This window comes from Bidens hawaiensis, unplaced genomic scaffold (assembly GCF_021521415.1).
Source record: "Bidens hawaiensis isolate Kalapana, Puna unplaced genomic scaffold, B.hawaiensis_p1.1 tig00000636_1, whole genome shotgun sequence".
Classification (NCBI taxonomy): Eukaryota; Viridiplantae; Streptophyta; class Magnoliopsida; order Asterales; family Asteraceae; genus Bidens; species Bidens hawaiensis.
This window is the reverse complement of record NW_027491038.1, coordinates 3246771-3258728: the sequence shown is the minus strand read 5'-3', so window position 1 is coordinate 3258728 and position 11958 is coordinate 3246771. Positions and strand designations below refer to the sequence as shown.

The 11958-nt window shown below is 34.4% G+C and overlaps 1 protein-coding gene across 1 annotated transcript; it reads right to left on the bottom strand.

Moving 5' to 3' along the window:
• Positions 1-5950: 5950 nt before the first annotated feature.
• Positions 5951-7780, bottom strand: LOC143530086 (homeobox-leucine zipper protein HAT4-like). The gene is made up of 4 exons (XM_077025713.1): positions 7638-7780; positions 7243-7544; positions 7080-7159; positions 5951-6572 (listed from the first exon to the last, which is right to left on the bottom strand). The coding sequence occupies exons 1-4, from the start codon at positions 7735-7737 to the stop codon at positions 6224-6226; spliced, it is 831 nt and encodes a 276-aa protein (XP_076881828.1). The 5' UTR covers positions 7738-7780; the 3' UTR covers positions 5951-6223.
• Positions 7781-11958: the final 4178 nt, after the last annotated feature.

Genomic DNA, 11958 nt, shown 5'->3' with positions numbered 1-11958 from the left:
GCTGTAAAATTCCAGGAGTCCATCACATGACCTTTTGCTTGCACTTCCTCAGACATTTTGATCATCGACTCTAAGATACTGGCGGCTGCACACTTCTTGGCCTCTTCAAGAAACTCGGCCTTCTCCGACTCAAATGAGGCTTTGAGATCTGAAATCTCTTTATCCTTCTTTTTGAGAAGCTTGTCCTTTGTGTTAACAGCTTGTAGGAGGTCGGCGAGCTTGGCTTCAGCCTCTCTCTTGGACAGTTCAACATCCTGGGATATCTGACGGTAATTTTCGGCTTTCTGTTATCCCCAAATTAACATTAGTTTTCTGCAGATTACTATTTTTCAGGATAAAACGAGAATACTTACTGTTCCGAGGAAGTTAGCAAGAGCTTGAAGTTTCTATACAACATCAGTGGTGGTCATGTCAGCAAAGGCCTCGGTCTCAGCTGAATTGGTAGCTTTTCTCTTCTTTTGTGCAGCGCTTTTTTGGCGAGTTGTCGGGATTCTGACCGATGGAGAAAGTGTCTTGGAATGTTCTTGCTTCACCACAGGCCTATCCTCAATGAAATCATCCAAATCAACTAAGATAAAAGATTTTGGCTTCGGCATCCCTACACAACGATTTATCTAGTTATTTTCAAGATAACAAAATCCCTAGAAAATCTAATATCCCCAAAATACTTACCAGAAGTCATGCTCTCAGCGGGTTTTGCAGCAATCACGCTTGTTTCTCCTGTTTCTTCCTCTAACCAAAACTCCCTTTCCTCTGCTGGAATCTTGAACAATGCCTTGAGCCTTTCTTCGTGTCCTTCCTAAGCTTTATCAAGTCCTCAAACACCACTGTCAAGAAACAAACCATATCAAAATAAATCATTTGCAAAAAGAAGCTTTATCCTACAGATCTCCTACCCTTATGAACCCATTTGGTAGGCAAGCTCATCTCATCAGGAATAGAATCCCGGCGAACGAAAAAGAAGTGTTTTTTCCAATCAGGGTCGCTACCAGACACCTTAGGAACCATGTAAAGACGGCTGGACTTGGATTGAAGGCAATAGCGAAAGGATCCACGGGTTCGAAGGTTATAATTTGCGGCAATCTCAGGCACACCTATGGATAGTCCACGGGTTTTGTTCAAACGATCTATCGTTGCCAAAACCCTCCACACCATTGGCATGACTTGTGAATACGAGAATCTGGTCACATCAAAGAACTCTTGTACGAGCGGGGAAAACATATATGAAAGGCCAATCGAAAAGGGGTAATAGAAAAGGCAGGTCCAGGTTTTAGAAGAAAAATCGGCCTTGACTTTGGGATCGTATGGCCTAATGACGGTTTCGGCAGGTGATAAACCCGATTCTTTCAGAAACCTAATATCTAAATCTTTAAAAAGACATTGGTCTTCGTCGGTCGCCGGAATGAGACCTTGGTCGACGAAATCATCTGAGGTTGCGAAGGAAAAAGGATTGGGCGCCCGAGGGGTTCTCTTTCTCATTATCGTTTGGTCGGAAGGAAAATTTCAAGAAAATAAAGAAGACAAAGAAGAAGGACTGACCTGGCTTTGAATCGATGGAAGAAATATTGATTAGAGATTGGGAAATGGTTTAATTATAACCTGGAAGGGCGGTTATAGGCTTTCCTCGATCCGCGTACACGTCCTTTCAGTTTACAGAAGATATTTTACTTTTCAAAATTTGAAATTTTTACAGCTGTCCCGCCTTATCTGTAAAAATTGGGGGCAATTGTTGGGTGCGGATTTTTATCCTCAGAATTGAGCATAACTTGAGGATGTTGACTTAAGCTGTTATTCTGATGAAGGTACGTTGACTAATTCAATTGTCCTATATTATCTAATTGTTTTGCAGATAAGAGCACATGTTAAATATGTTTATAAGAACGTGGATTGCAACGGAATACTGCTTGAACTTCGTCAACAAACAACGTGGGCAGCAACGGCTTGTTAAAGACTTAGTCTAGGGTTTCCGGAATAATTGGGATATCAGTTGTAAATCTCTTATTATATATTGAGCTGATAATATCGATAGGTCACACACAACTCACTCATTTAGCTACTGTTAATCATTGTATCACTTAGCTCACGATCACTTATCAGCTCCAACCTTTGTAATCACCGGTTTTATTATTAATAATATTGACGGTGATAGTTTTCACCGTCCGAGGGTTTTTTGTGCCGGAGATCATAATAATCAAGCGTAATTCGACCAAAAGTTAAGTTCATAATCTTTAACCGAAGAGATTCGACTAAAGATTACGTTGTAAACTCTTGACCGAAGCGAAGATTATCATAATCAAGGGTTTTTTCCCTCGTAATCATATCCTCGTGTTCAATCTGTTTACCATTAAGCACCTCGCCTCACGCACTAATTTGATCAAAAGTTAGTTTGTTAATTTTTGACCGAAACATAAACTATTTAAAGTCATATCGTGTTCAAATTGTGTTTCGTGTCAACCTTTTAAGTTTTTGTTTGTGAATATTAGTAATAACTAGGAAGCTCATAACCATTTAACAATCAATCAATTACTTCGACTCATATGAAACATTTTATAGTTGGCATGGTTTAGTTTGTTGTAATTGTTTCATTATCTTACCTTCCCAATTACAAACTTGTATACAGCTCGATATTAGAAGTAAAAGTAAATGACTGGACAAAACTAAACTAATAAAAAAATACGTAGAGAGCGAAGAGTTGATATAGATGGTTTTAAACGGTTCGTGTTAATCGACCCAAATTATAGTTTTTAGGGTCTTGTTCAGAACAATGGACATGACATGTAGAGGTGTACAAAACCTGGATTTTTTTCTCAAAACCGAACCAGAACCAGGTTTGGCCAAAGCCTTGTCAAAACCGGTTTGACCCAAACGAACCGGTTTAGGAGCAAGAGAAGACAGGCTGACCTGGTCCAGCTCTGTTCATTTCGGTTTAGAACCATTTTAACTGTTTTTTTCTCAAACCGGTCTGGTTTTAAAACCGGTTTGATATATCATAAGGGGAACCAGTCCTAGAACCGATGATTTGGATAGGTTTAAGAACCGGTTAGAGTGAAATCTGTTTTATTGTCAAACCGGTTTGATTCGGTTTGCATAAAATCGACCCCAAACCTGTTATTTTACCCCTCTAATGACAGGAATTGTTGCCCTTACTAAATACAATACAACTTAACTGACCATGACATGCATGGGCTTAAGACCCATCAATAACTAAGTTTGAACAACTCAGCTTTGAGCCCATGACTACTGAGCTTATGCACGGCCCAAAAATGAAGGATTCAACACCCGATGATGACAATTGACAAATGAATGAAGGCAAAAGAAAAATCCACATATAGACTTGGTAGATAGATTTCCAGATCTCTCTTTGACTGAAGGAATGCTTATTCAATGTGTTGATCTGATGAAATGTTTAATTTTCTATTTGTTGACTCATAAATAAATAATATTATTATGTTCCAAATATTTTTTCAAGTTCACATTGGGCTTATGTGTCTTTGTTACTATTTTGACTATTTTCTTAGATTGGATATAGGATTTGTTGAAAAAAGAAATTTATTTATTTTAAGATATATTTAATGATAAATATACATATCTACTTAGGCATGGGAGAAATTAAAGGGTTATTTGTTTTCATAGGAAAGAGTCTTATGACTCTTATCAATTCAGGAAAAGAAAGTAAGCTACATGAACTTTAACTGCGTATTCATAATCATAGCTATATGTGTTTATATGTGGTTCCCTACTATCCTAATATATAAATATAAAAATATAGTTGTATTTGTGATTTTCTTTTTTTTTTAATTGTTTTGTTAAATAGAGCGAGGGAGACTCAAGGCTTAACGTAGTGGGCGACAAAAGTGGGGTGAGTGGGACGATTTTAGGAGGGACTCCCCCCGGCCGCCCGATATTGGAGTGAAATGGGGCGGGTGGGTTTTGTTGCCGGAAGAAGGAAAAGAATATTAATATTTTAATAATAATACCGTAGGCAACGCTCAAAAATAAAAAAAAAATAATTAAAACAATATATATATATATATAAACATACATTTTCTTCTTCATTTCATACACAATTCATACCCAAATTCTTCAAAAAATCTAGCAAAATGAATCCTAGAAACAACCCGAACCAACCGAACCACCCATTCCCTCCTTTCGAAACCCACGCATTGGAACTCACCGCTACCATGAGAGAAATCATCAAACAACACGAAAAAATTGCCGTGAAACTCACCGCTACCATGAGAGAAACCAACAAACAACACGAAAAGATTGCCGCTATGTTAGAATTGCGGGAAATGAGTAAAGAATACGAATCCCTCAAAGCGGTCGGGTTTCACGAAGAGGCCGCATTATTGGAACGACGACGAATTGAAAAAATGCGCGAATATTACGGATATTAGTTTTTTTTACTTATGTATTTTTTTTAGTTTTGTATTTTTTTGTATTTCTTTTTAATTTTAATACATTTTTATTTAATTATTTAATTTACTTGGTTTTTATTTGTTTAGTTTAATTATAAAAAGAAAATAAAAAAAATACTGTGGGCCCCGTTTGTAGCCCATACACCATTACACCAAAAAAAAATTATCACCCCTTACTGTCTTGACGTCACGTGTCGCAATTCGCCTCAATTTGTAGCTCTTCCACTACGCATAGCCTTAACAAGCATGATAACGTATAGCGGGTCCTCCTAGTAACAACCAATCATAACTTTTTTTGTTGCTTTATTTCCTTCACCATCATAACTAGCTAGTTAACTCATAATGTTGTAGTTAATGAATTAGCTAGTTAAAGACTCATTACATACATAATAGTAACGTGACAATTTAACCTAGGCTTTGAATAGCCTAATAGTAAATGATTTCGCATTTCAAATTTCAAGTCAATAAACTATTGGATTTCACATCATTCAAAATAAATGTTTTTTTTTTTTCATTCTATGTCAAAGATTCATTGGAAATTGACTTTTAGTAAATTCTGTGTAAATTTTCCAAATCAAATTATTGGATTTGACTTCAAAGCATGAAGACAGAGGGAACGCATTTAAATCTTTGAAAATGTCAATATAAGTTTCATATAACATTTCGGTTTTTTTAACGACATAACATTTCGGTTTTAACTTTTAAATTTATTTCTTTAAATAATTAGATATCAACCGAGTTTAGTTTTAATTTCTAATCCAAGACAAAAACCGACTAAAAATAGATCAACTATGGCAAAACATGCATTGTATGTGTTCAACCCGATCAATTCATTTGTATCCATTCTTTTAACTCGCAGCCAAATTAATCAACAAAACTGACGGGTCCGATTTTACCCTATCCACAAAAATGAATGTAATGTCCGTGATGTTTTCATTTTATGACTATTGTCTTTAGTAAGTTATTTGCGTCAACACTTTTACCTTGTAATTGAAAGTCAAACAATCAAAAACATATTTTATTATATTTGTCTTTCGTTTTCGTTGGTTATTTGTTAAAACCTATCAAGTATATTATATCAATATATCTCAACTTCATGTAAATTATTATAAACATGTAGTAAACATCGAAAATTTTCTTATGTTCTACCAAACTTCCAAATTTCATAGCAAAATTATATGATGGTAATATTTTCAAACTATCATTTATTGATCTATAATAATTCATATCATGACACTCAAGTTTTACTTTCGTTATCAATGGTAAATTCACTCTTTAAAATTAAAAAAAAATAATCAACCCTGTGCTCCTGACAAATGATTGACTTGTTTGATCTCAAATAGACTTTTAAAAAATATTTGAAATGACAAAAATGATACTAGCCTATGAGGTTCCTTGGTAGCAAAAGTTAAAATTGTATCATTGGTAGCAAAAGAAAATGACATTTTCATATTAAATTAGTTAATATTATTTAACTTCTAATTAATGTTGGGATTTCTTATTAAGTTAAGACAAAAAGGCAACAACAGGAGGAATTAACAAATAATTAACTAGTAAGGAGAATTTACAACCTAGTAACACGTCTCTTCCTTCCCATCTAAACAATAATTCTTGTCGTTTTCTTCTAATAATTCTGGGAAGAAAGAATTTTTAAATACTAAAAAACTAAGATATAAAATTACAAATCTAACCCTCAAAGTAAAAAAGATGACTCCAAATATATTAATTGGTCAATTAGACCAAATCTAGATCCTAATCAACCAACCCCCATCATATCCTAATACACAAAATGACCAAGATGCCCTTTATGATCGAGGGTGAAGCGCGCTCATCTGTCTTTGAACCACCGGGTTGGAAGGCGTTGGCCAGGGGTGAAACGGTAATGCTCGGTTGTGGCTTTGGTTCGATGCCGTAAGGCACGGCCTGTTGTGTTGAGGGTTGATCGACTTTTCTGGCTGTGGTGCCGCCACACGCTCGCACGACGGGCACATAGTGAGGGTGGTGGGAGGGGCCATTTGCATATAGAATTGTGGGGAGAGTTTCAAAGCCCTTAGTTCTTGTAATTCCTTTTGTAACCTTCTGTTTTCTTCCGTTAGGTTTTCACAACATCTCTTCAAGAACTCACAATCCACCTCAGTTTGCTTCAATTTGGTCCTGCAAGCATTAATCAAGTTTAGTAATCTAACTCTTTTTCAAGGACATAGATGGAATTTCACGAGACAACCCATTCCTAGTACACACTAGCTTATGTGATTTTTCATATTTGAAACCAGGATCTTTATACATCTAAACAAATCAACCCGTTTAAGATCCAAACGATACGTCTATCAAGTCCATCCAGTTTTAAAGATGAAACCCACCGTGTTAACCGAATTCTATGTATCATAATAATAAACCATCTTTTATCATTTTAATTTTTTTAACACAAACCAATAACTTTCAGAAAACAAAATAAATAAATAAATAAAAAAGAAAAAAACAATTAAAACCGGACAACCCAACCGACCCGACCAGTTTGATTTTTCGTTATCCAAAACCGTAGTTAGCAAGTCGGCTAAACTTTTCAATTTTCATCAACGACATATTTAATAATTAATTAATCCGCACCTAAACACTTCCAAATTACCAAAACACCCTTACGATCAAAACATAATTACTAACCTTGCCCTTCGGTTTTGAAACCAAACTTCCACCTGCCGAGGTCTCAACCCAAGTCTCTTAGCCAAAGCCAGCTTTTGCTTCTGCACAACAAAAAATAATATCAGAAACCCCACAAATTAGTTATCTTACACTTGTACGGTACAACGACTCAAAGCACACCAACCGGATTCAAAGTATTATGTTCCTTGAAGCTTTCTTCCAACACCGCCGACTGATCCTTCGACAGCCGGAGCTTCTTCCGGCTATTCTCCCCGTCCTCATCGTCACTACCGCCTCTCGACGACGACCGATCTCCGCCGTCGTTCTCAATCGCCGGCAGATCTCTCTCACTCCTCTTCCCGCTGATGCTTGAAACCGTGCTGTTCGGCGACGACACGCCGGCTTCATCCTCCGCCGCCGTTGCCGGAATCCGGTTCACATCGATTCCTTTCAGAAACGAACGCGTTTCGACTGCGTTGGTCCGATCTGCATGCAATTGTTCGGTAATAAGTAAATATGTATGTTGTATAGTATTATGATTTATGATTGAATCTCATCTGGTAATATAATATAATATACCTGAAGAAGACGGCATGAGGTTTAAGTGAAACGACGTCGGATTGGATGCCGGAAAGTTTAAGCTGAGGCTTAAACCTAAGTCTTCGGTGTGGTCAACCATCACTTTAACTTGATTATAATAATAATAATAATAGTAGTAGTAGTAAGAACAGAACAGGTGTTGTGAGATGTGGATATTGAGAGAAAGGTGTTTGGTTTGATGATAATATTTTTCAGGGGGGTGTGATGAATGGGTTATATAGAAAGATGAGAGAAGAGAGTGGCGGCTTGGTGAAGCCGTTTAGGCTGAGCTGACTATGTCCTATGTGAGAGAGAGAGATAAAGAGAGGGATGTGTGAAGTAGACAATGACTTTTTAAGACCATATGTGCATGCAACCAACTGCTTTTATCGTTTGACCTTTGACTCTTTTATTTTATTATTTAATCAAATAAAATACACTACTATTTACTTTTATCTTTTTCTAGAATAGGAGTATTATATATGGAACTATTTCTAAAAGAAAAAAAATAAAAACTATTGTTTAAAACTATGAACAATAATATCTATCTTGTTATGAGAGCATGTTCTTGTTTTAAAAATGACTCCACTGTTAAATCAGTTAGATTACTTGACTCATTTTTGAAATCAAGACAGTTTTGTCATTGAATTTTGTTAGGGCGGTTAAACGTTAAAGTATTAAGCATTTACTTTTTAAGCTTGTGTTAAAAGTATCTCGGCCTCTTTTTTTCTTGAAATTAGTAAAATTGAAAAAGAAAATGAATTGCAAAACAAAAAAAATGAAAAATTGCAAAACAAAAATTCAGAAGTTTTTTTTTTTTTTTGCAAATTTTCAGATTTTTTTTAGAATTTAAAAATTATTTGTTTTTTCAATTTTTTTTTTAATTTCATTGTCAAACTATCTAGAAAAAAAAACTAAATAACATGCTATCCAGGTAAAATAACTATAATTAGAGCACAAATGAAACTTTAATGATCTGATTGGAACAAAATATTTTATGAGTGACCTGATTGAAAACATTTTCAAATATTTGTTAGGATTTTATAGAGTAATCCTTTAGTTATATTACCCTTCATCACAAAAAAAACCCTTTTTTTAAATATTTTCAGGGAATAAAGTATGACGATGAAAATTTAGAGTGTGATGTATAAACAACTAATCTTTTTCATGAATGGTATTAATACAAAAGCATGTTATAAGAGTAGTTGTAAAAAGGCTCGCATGTTTTATGGGATTTTGTCTATAACCGTGTGGTTTTGTAACCGAATATTTTGCGAGTTGTAAGAGTAGTTGTCAAAAGGCTCGCGTGTTTAATGGGATTTTGTCTAGAACCGTGTGGTTATGTAGCAGAGTATTTTGGGAGTGAATTACTTTTAACCCGATTGACCACACCTTGCGGTTTAGTTTCATTCATTGTTGAAAGTATGACAGCGTGAAGTTCTTAGGTGAAAGTTTTAGTAGTCTTATTATATTTTCTAAAATTATTAAAATAAAACTTTTTTTTGGCTAGACGGCTAGACCCGTAAAGTAGGGAGACCCAATTATTATCGATCTATATATTTTTTTAAAAGTAGCTATCATTTTAATAAAAGAAACATGGAGGTGTACCCATGAGCATTCACATCCACAGGACATCACATGCGGGACCAAAACCATATACCTCATCTGGTCCATCCATTGTGTCATCATGAGTAGATTGATGATTTTTATGATTGGATCCAACCAGACAAATCAATATCCATTCCACCTGCTGTGGACCCTACCCACACCCTATCAAACTCTCACTCCCCACTTTACGTCTCTGTTTCCTTTTAGGATAAATTCCACATCAAAAATCTCATATTATTTTTTCTTAGGATTCACTCTTTCCAATTCATCTATAGAGATAAGCTTATTTTTAGTTAAGATACTATGTTTGTGTGTTATTGTTATGATAAGTTAAGATACCATATTTGTGTTTATGATAATATATTGATTTAATTACATATTCTAACCTTCATGAGGACAACCTATCTTGTGTATATTGACTACGTTAGGGGTTGTTTAACAACCATTTAAAGATCCTAGTGATTGATTAAGAGGTAACCTCTGAATCATTCAACATAACTCTAAAATTAACAATTATGATGTTTCATAAACTATTAAGAGGTGTTTTCCTATGTTTTTGCCTGATTTAGAGGTAGCCTAATACATATAAGAGTTTGCCATTGAAAAGTCACTATTGGGAAACTCATTAGATCATCAATGCTCTAATAACCAATGAGATTAGGGGTTAACAAACAGCCCCTAATATCATAGATTTGTAGAGCATTGATGATCTAATGAGTTTCCAGGTACTGACTTTTCAATGGCAAACTCTTATATGTATTTTCTATGATTATTATATTTGACTGCATATATATCTAGTCTAATCTGATCGGTAAGTTAAAGAGGGAGAATGAGATTTCATCTGAATTGCAAAAATATAAATATAAATGTTGATAACAAGTTGTTGAAGATGTCAACAATTTAATCACGCAAAAATATTAATTTCATATGAATTTCTCTCCTCGCTAACCCTTGCTTAAAAAAGAAACTTCTACATGCATATCTTGTACAATCAAGAAAAAACTGGAATGACGAGACACATAATCGAACCTTTCATACGTGCCCTACTTGTTTATGTGTAGGTGGCCGACTCTTTAATTCATATGACGTTATCAACTGTTAGTGTGTCACCCGTTTCACTTAATGCAACACAATTTTTTAAAGCCCAGTTAAAGTTAAGAGAAAAAATGATTCGAAAATTTATTTAAATAAATCAAATTAAAAGTTGTATTAAGGGCAATAATCTATAGATATAGATTTATTGTATTAATATATAAAACTAAAAGTTGTAAAATAAACAATAAGCTTTTGTGAATAATGCCTTTTAAATGGTGTTTAAATTTTATAGGCCACTTGCAAGTGGCAACATGAGGCTAGGCTTTTGAAGTCATGGGCATGTGATCATCCACGCTGAGTGGGCTGGTGGAGGGCATAATTGTCAACTACAAAATGTCTTTATAGGGGCGAAAGTGTCAAGCCGTGAGCCGAGCCCCACAGCCGAGCCCTGAGTGGGGGTCCAAACACGACCGATGTGAGTGGACTTCACGTGGGAAGGAACCTCTTCCTCCTAGAACTCACGTGTAACAACATGTCTTGTTCAAATACACGTGGACCCTTTGTTCGGTTTTAATTTTTTATTATATTGTTCCATATTCGTATGAGATCTAAAAGATTCAAATGTATAAGAATGTTATTGAAGTATAAAGCACAACAAGTAGATATATTTAAGACGATATTGATTGTGGTGTAAATATTTATTATTTTAATACAAAGTTATACATTAGTGAAAGTTAAAAAAAACTTAATTGTATAAAAGTTATATGCTACATACTGATAATATAAAATTGAGTACGCATATGACAATTTTATCTGTTTTCTTTAATGCTTTTTATTTACATGATTAATATAAGGTATAAGCTAAACGATGTATTTTTGACAAAGAACTTAATTTCATCAATCGTGTTCATTTGATATGTCAGTGGGTTGACAAATTGAATCAATAAACCAAACACTACTCATATACTTATTCATGTTAAATATGTTAATTATAACTCAGACATACTTAAAAATCATGTGTTATAGTTTGTAAGCGACCGAGCGGGTTGATGGATGATGGGTTGTACTCAAGTGGTGAATGTGTTAACCAGCTTGTTGGGTTGTGATAAACGGGTTGACCTTATTACATACTAGGATATAACTCGTGTAATATACGGGTGGTTAAAAAAATATAACAAAAAAAAATAAATTTACTAATATACGTAATAGCATACCTTATGGATTCATATGATATTAATGGTGATAAATAAAATTTTATAATTCATAAATATTTATAAATCCCATATAATACCACATTTAAAGTTACATTTGTAACTTTGTTAGTAATTCTATAAATGATAATAGAATTAGTTGTCATCTTAGTTTGCTACTCTAATTAAATGACATGCGGAATAATTGTTTTGCTTTAACAGTATAGGTAGATTTATATTCTAATTTTAGGCTTATTAGATTATAATAATTTTAACTAAACGCTATTGACTATAATAATCCCAAGTAAGTTAATCCCCACTGGTGGTCCCAAATGACTTGATAAATAGTGTTAAGTTTTTTCTGAATTTCAAACTGGTGTTTAAAGATTTTGATCGAATGGTGAATACGTGTCAATTAATGTAAAATTTAGCTCTAAACGATGCTTCAAGCAGCTTGATTAGTGTCTCAATTTGGGTGTTTGAACTTC

Excerpts from the sequence above, each read along its gene's own strand:
- LOC143530086 (XM_077025713.1), bottom strand. The coding sequence starts at position 7,737 with ATGGTTGACCACACCGAAGACTTAGGTTTAAGCCTCAGCTTAAACTTT. Across the intron at positions 7,545-7,637 it reads CCTCATGCCGTCTTCTTCAG|ATCGGACCAACGCAGTCGAA; the intron begins GTATATTATATT and ends AATTGCATGCAG. Across the intron at positions 6,573-7,079 it reads TTTCAAAACCGAAGGGCAAG|GACCAAATTGAAGCAAACTG; the intron begins GTTAGTAATTAT and ends TAATGCTTGCAG.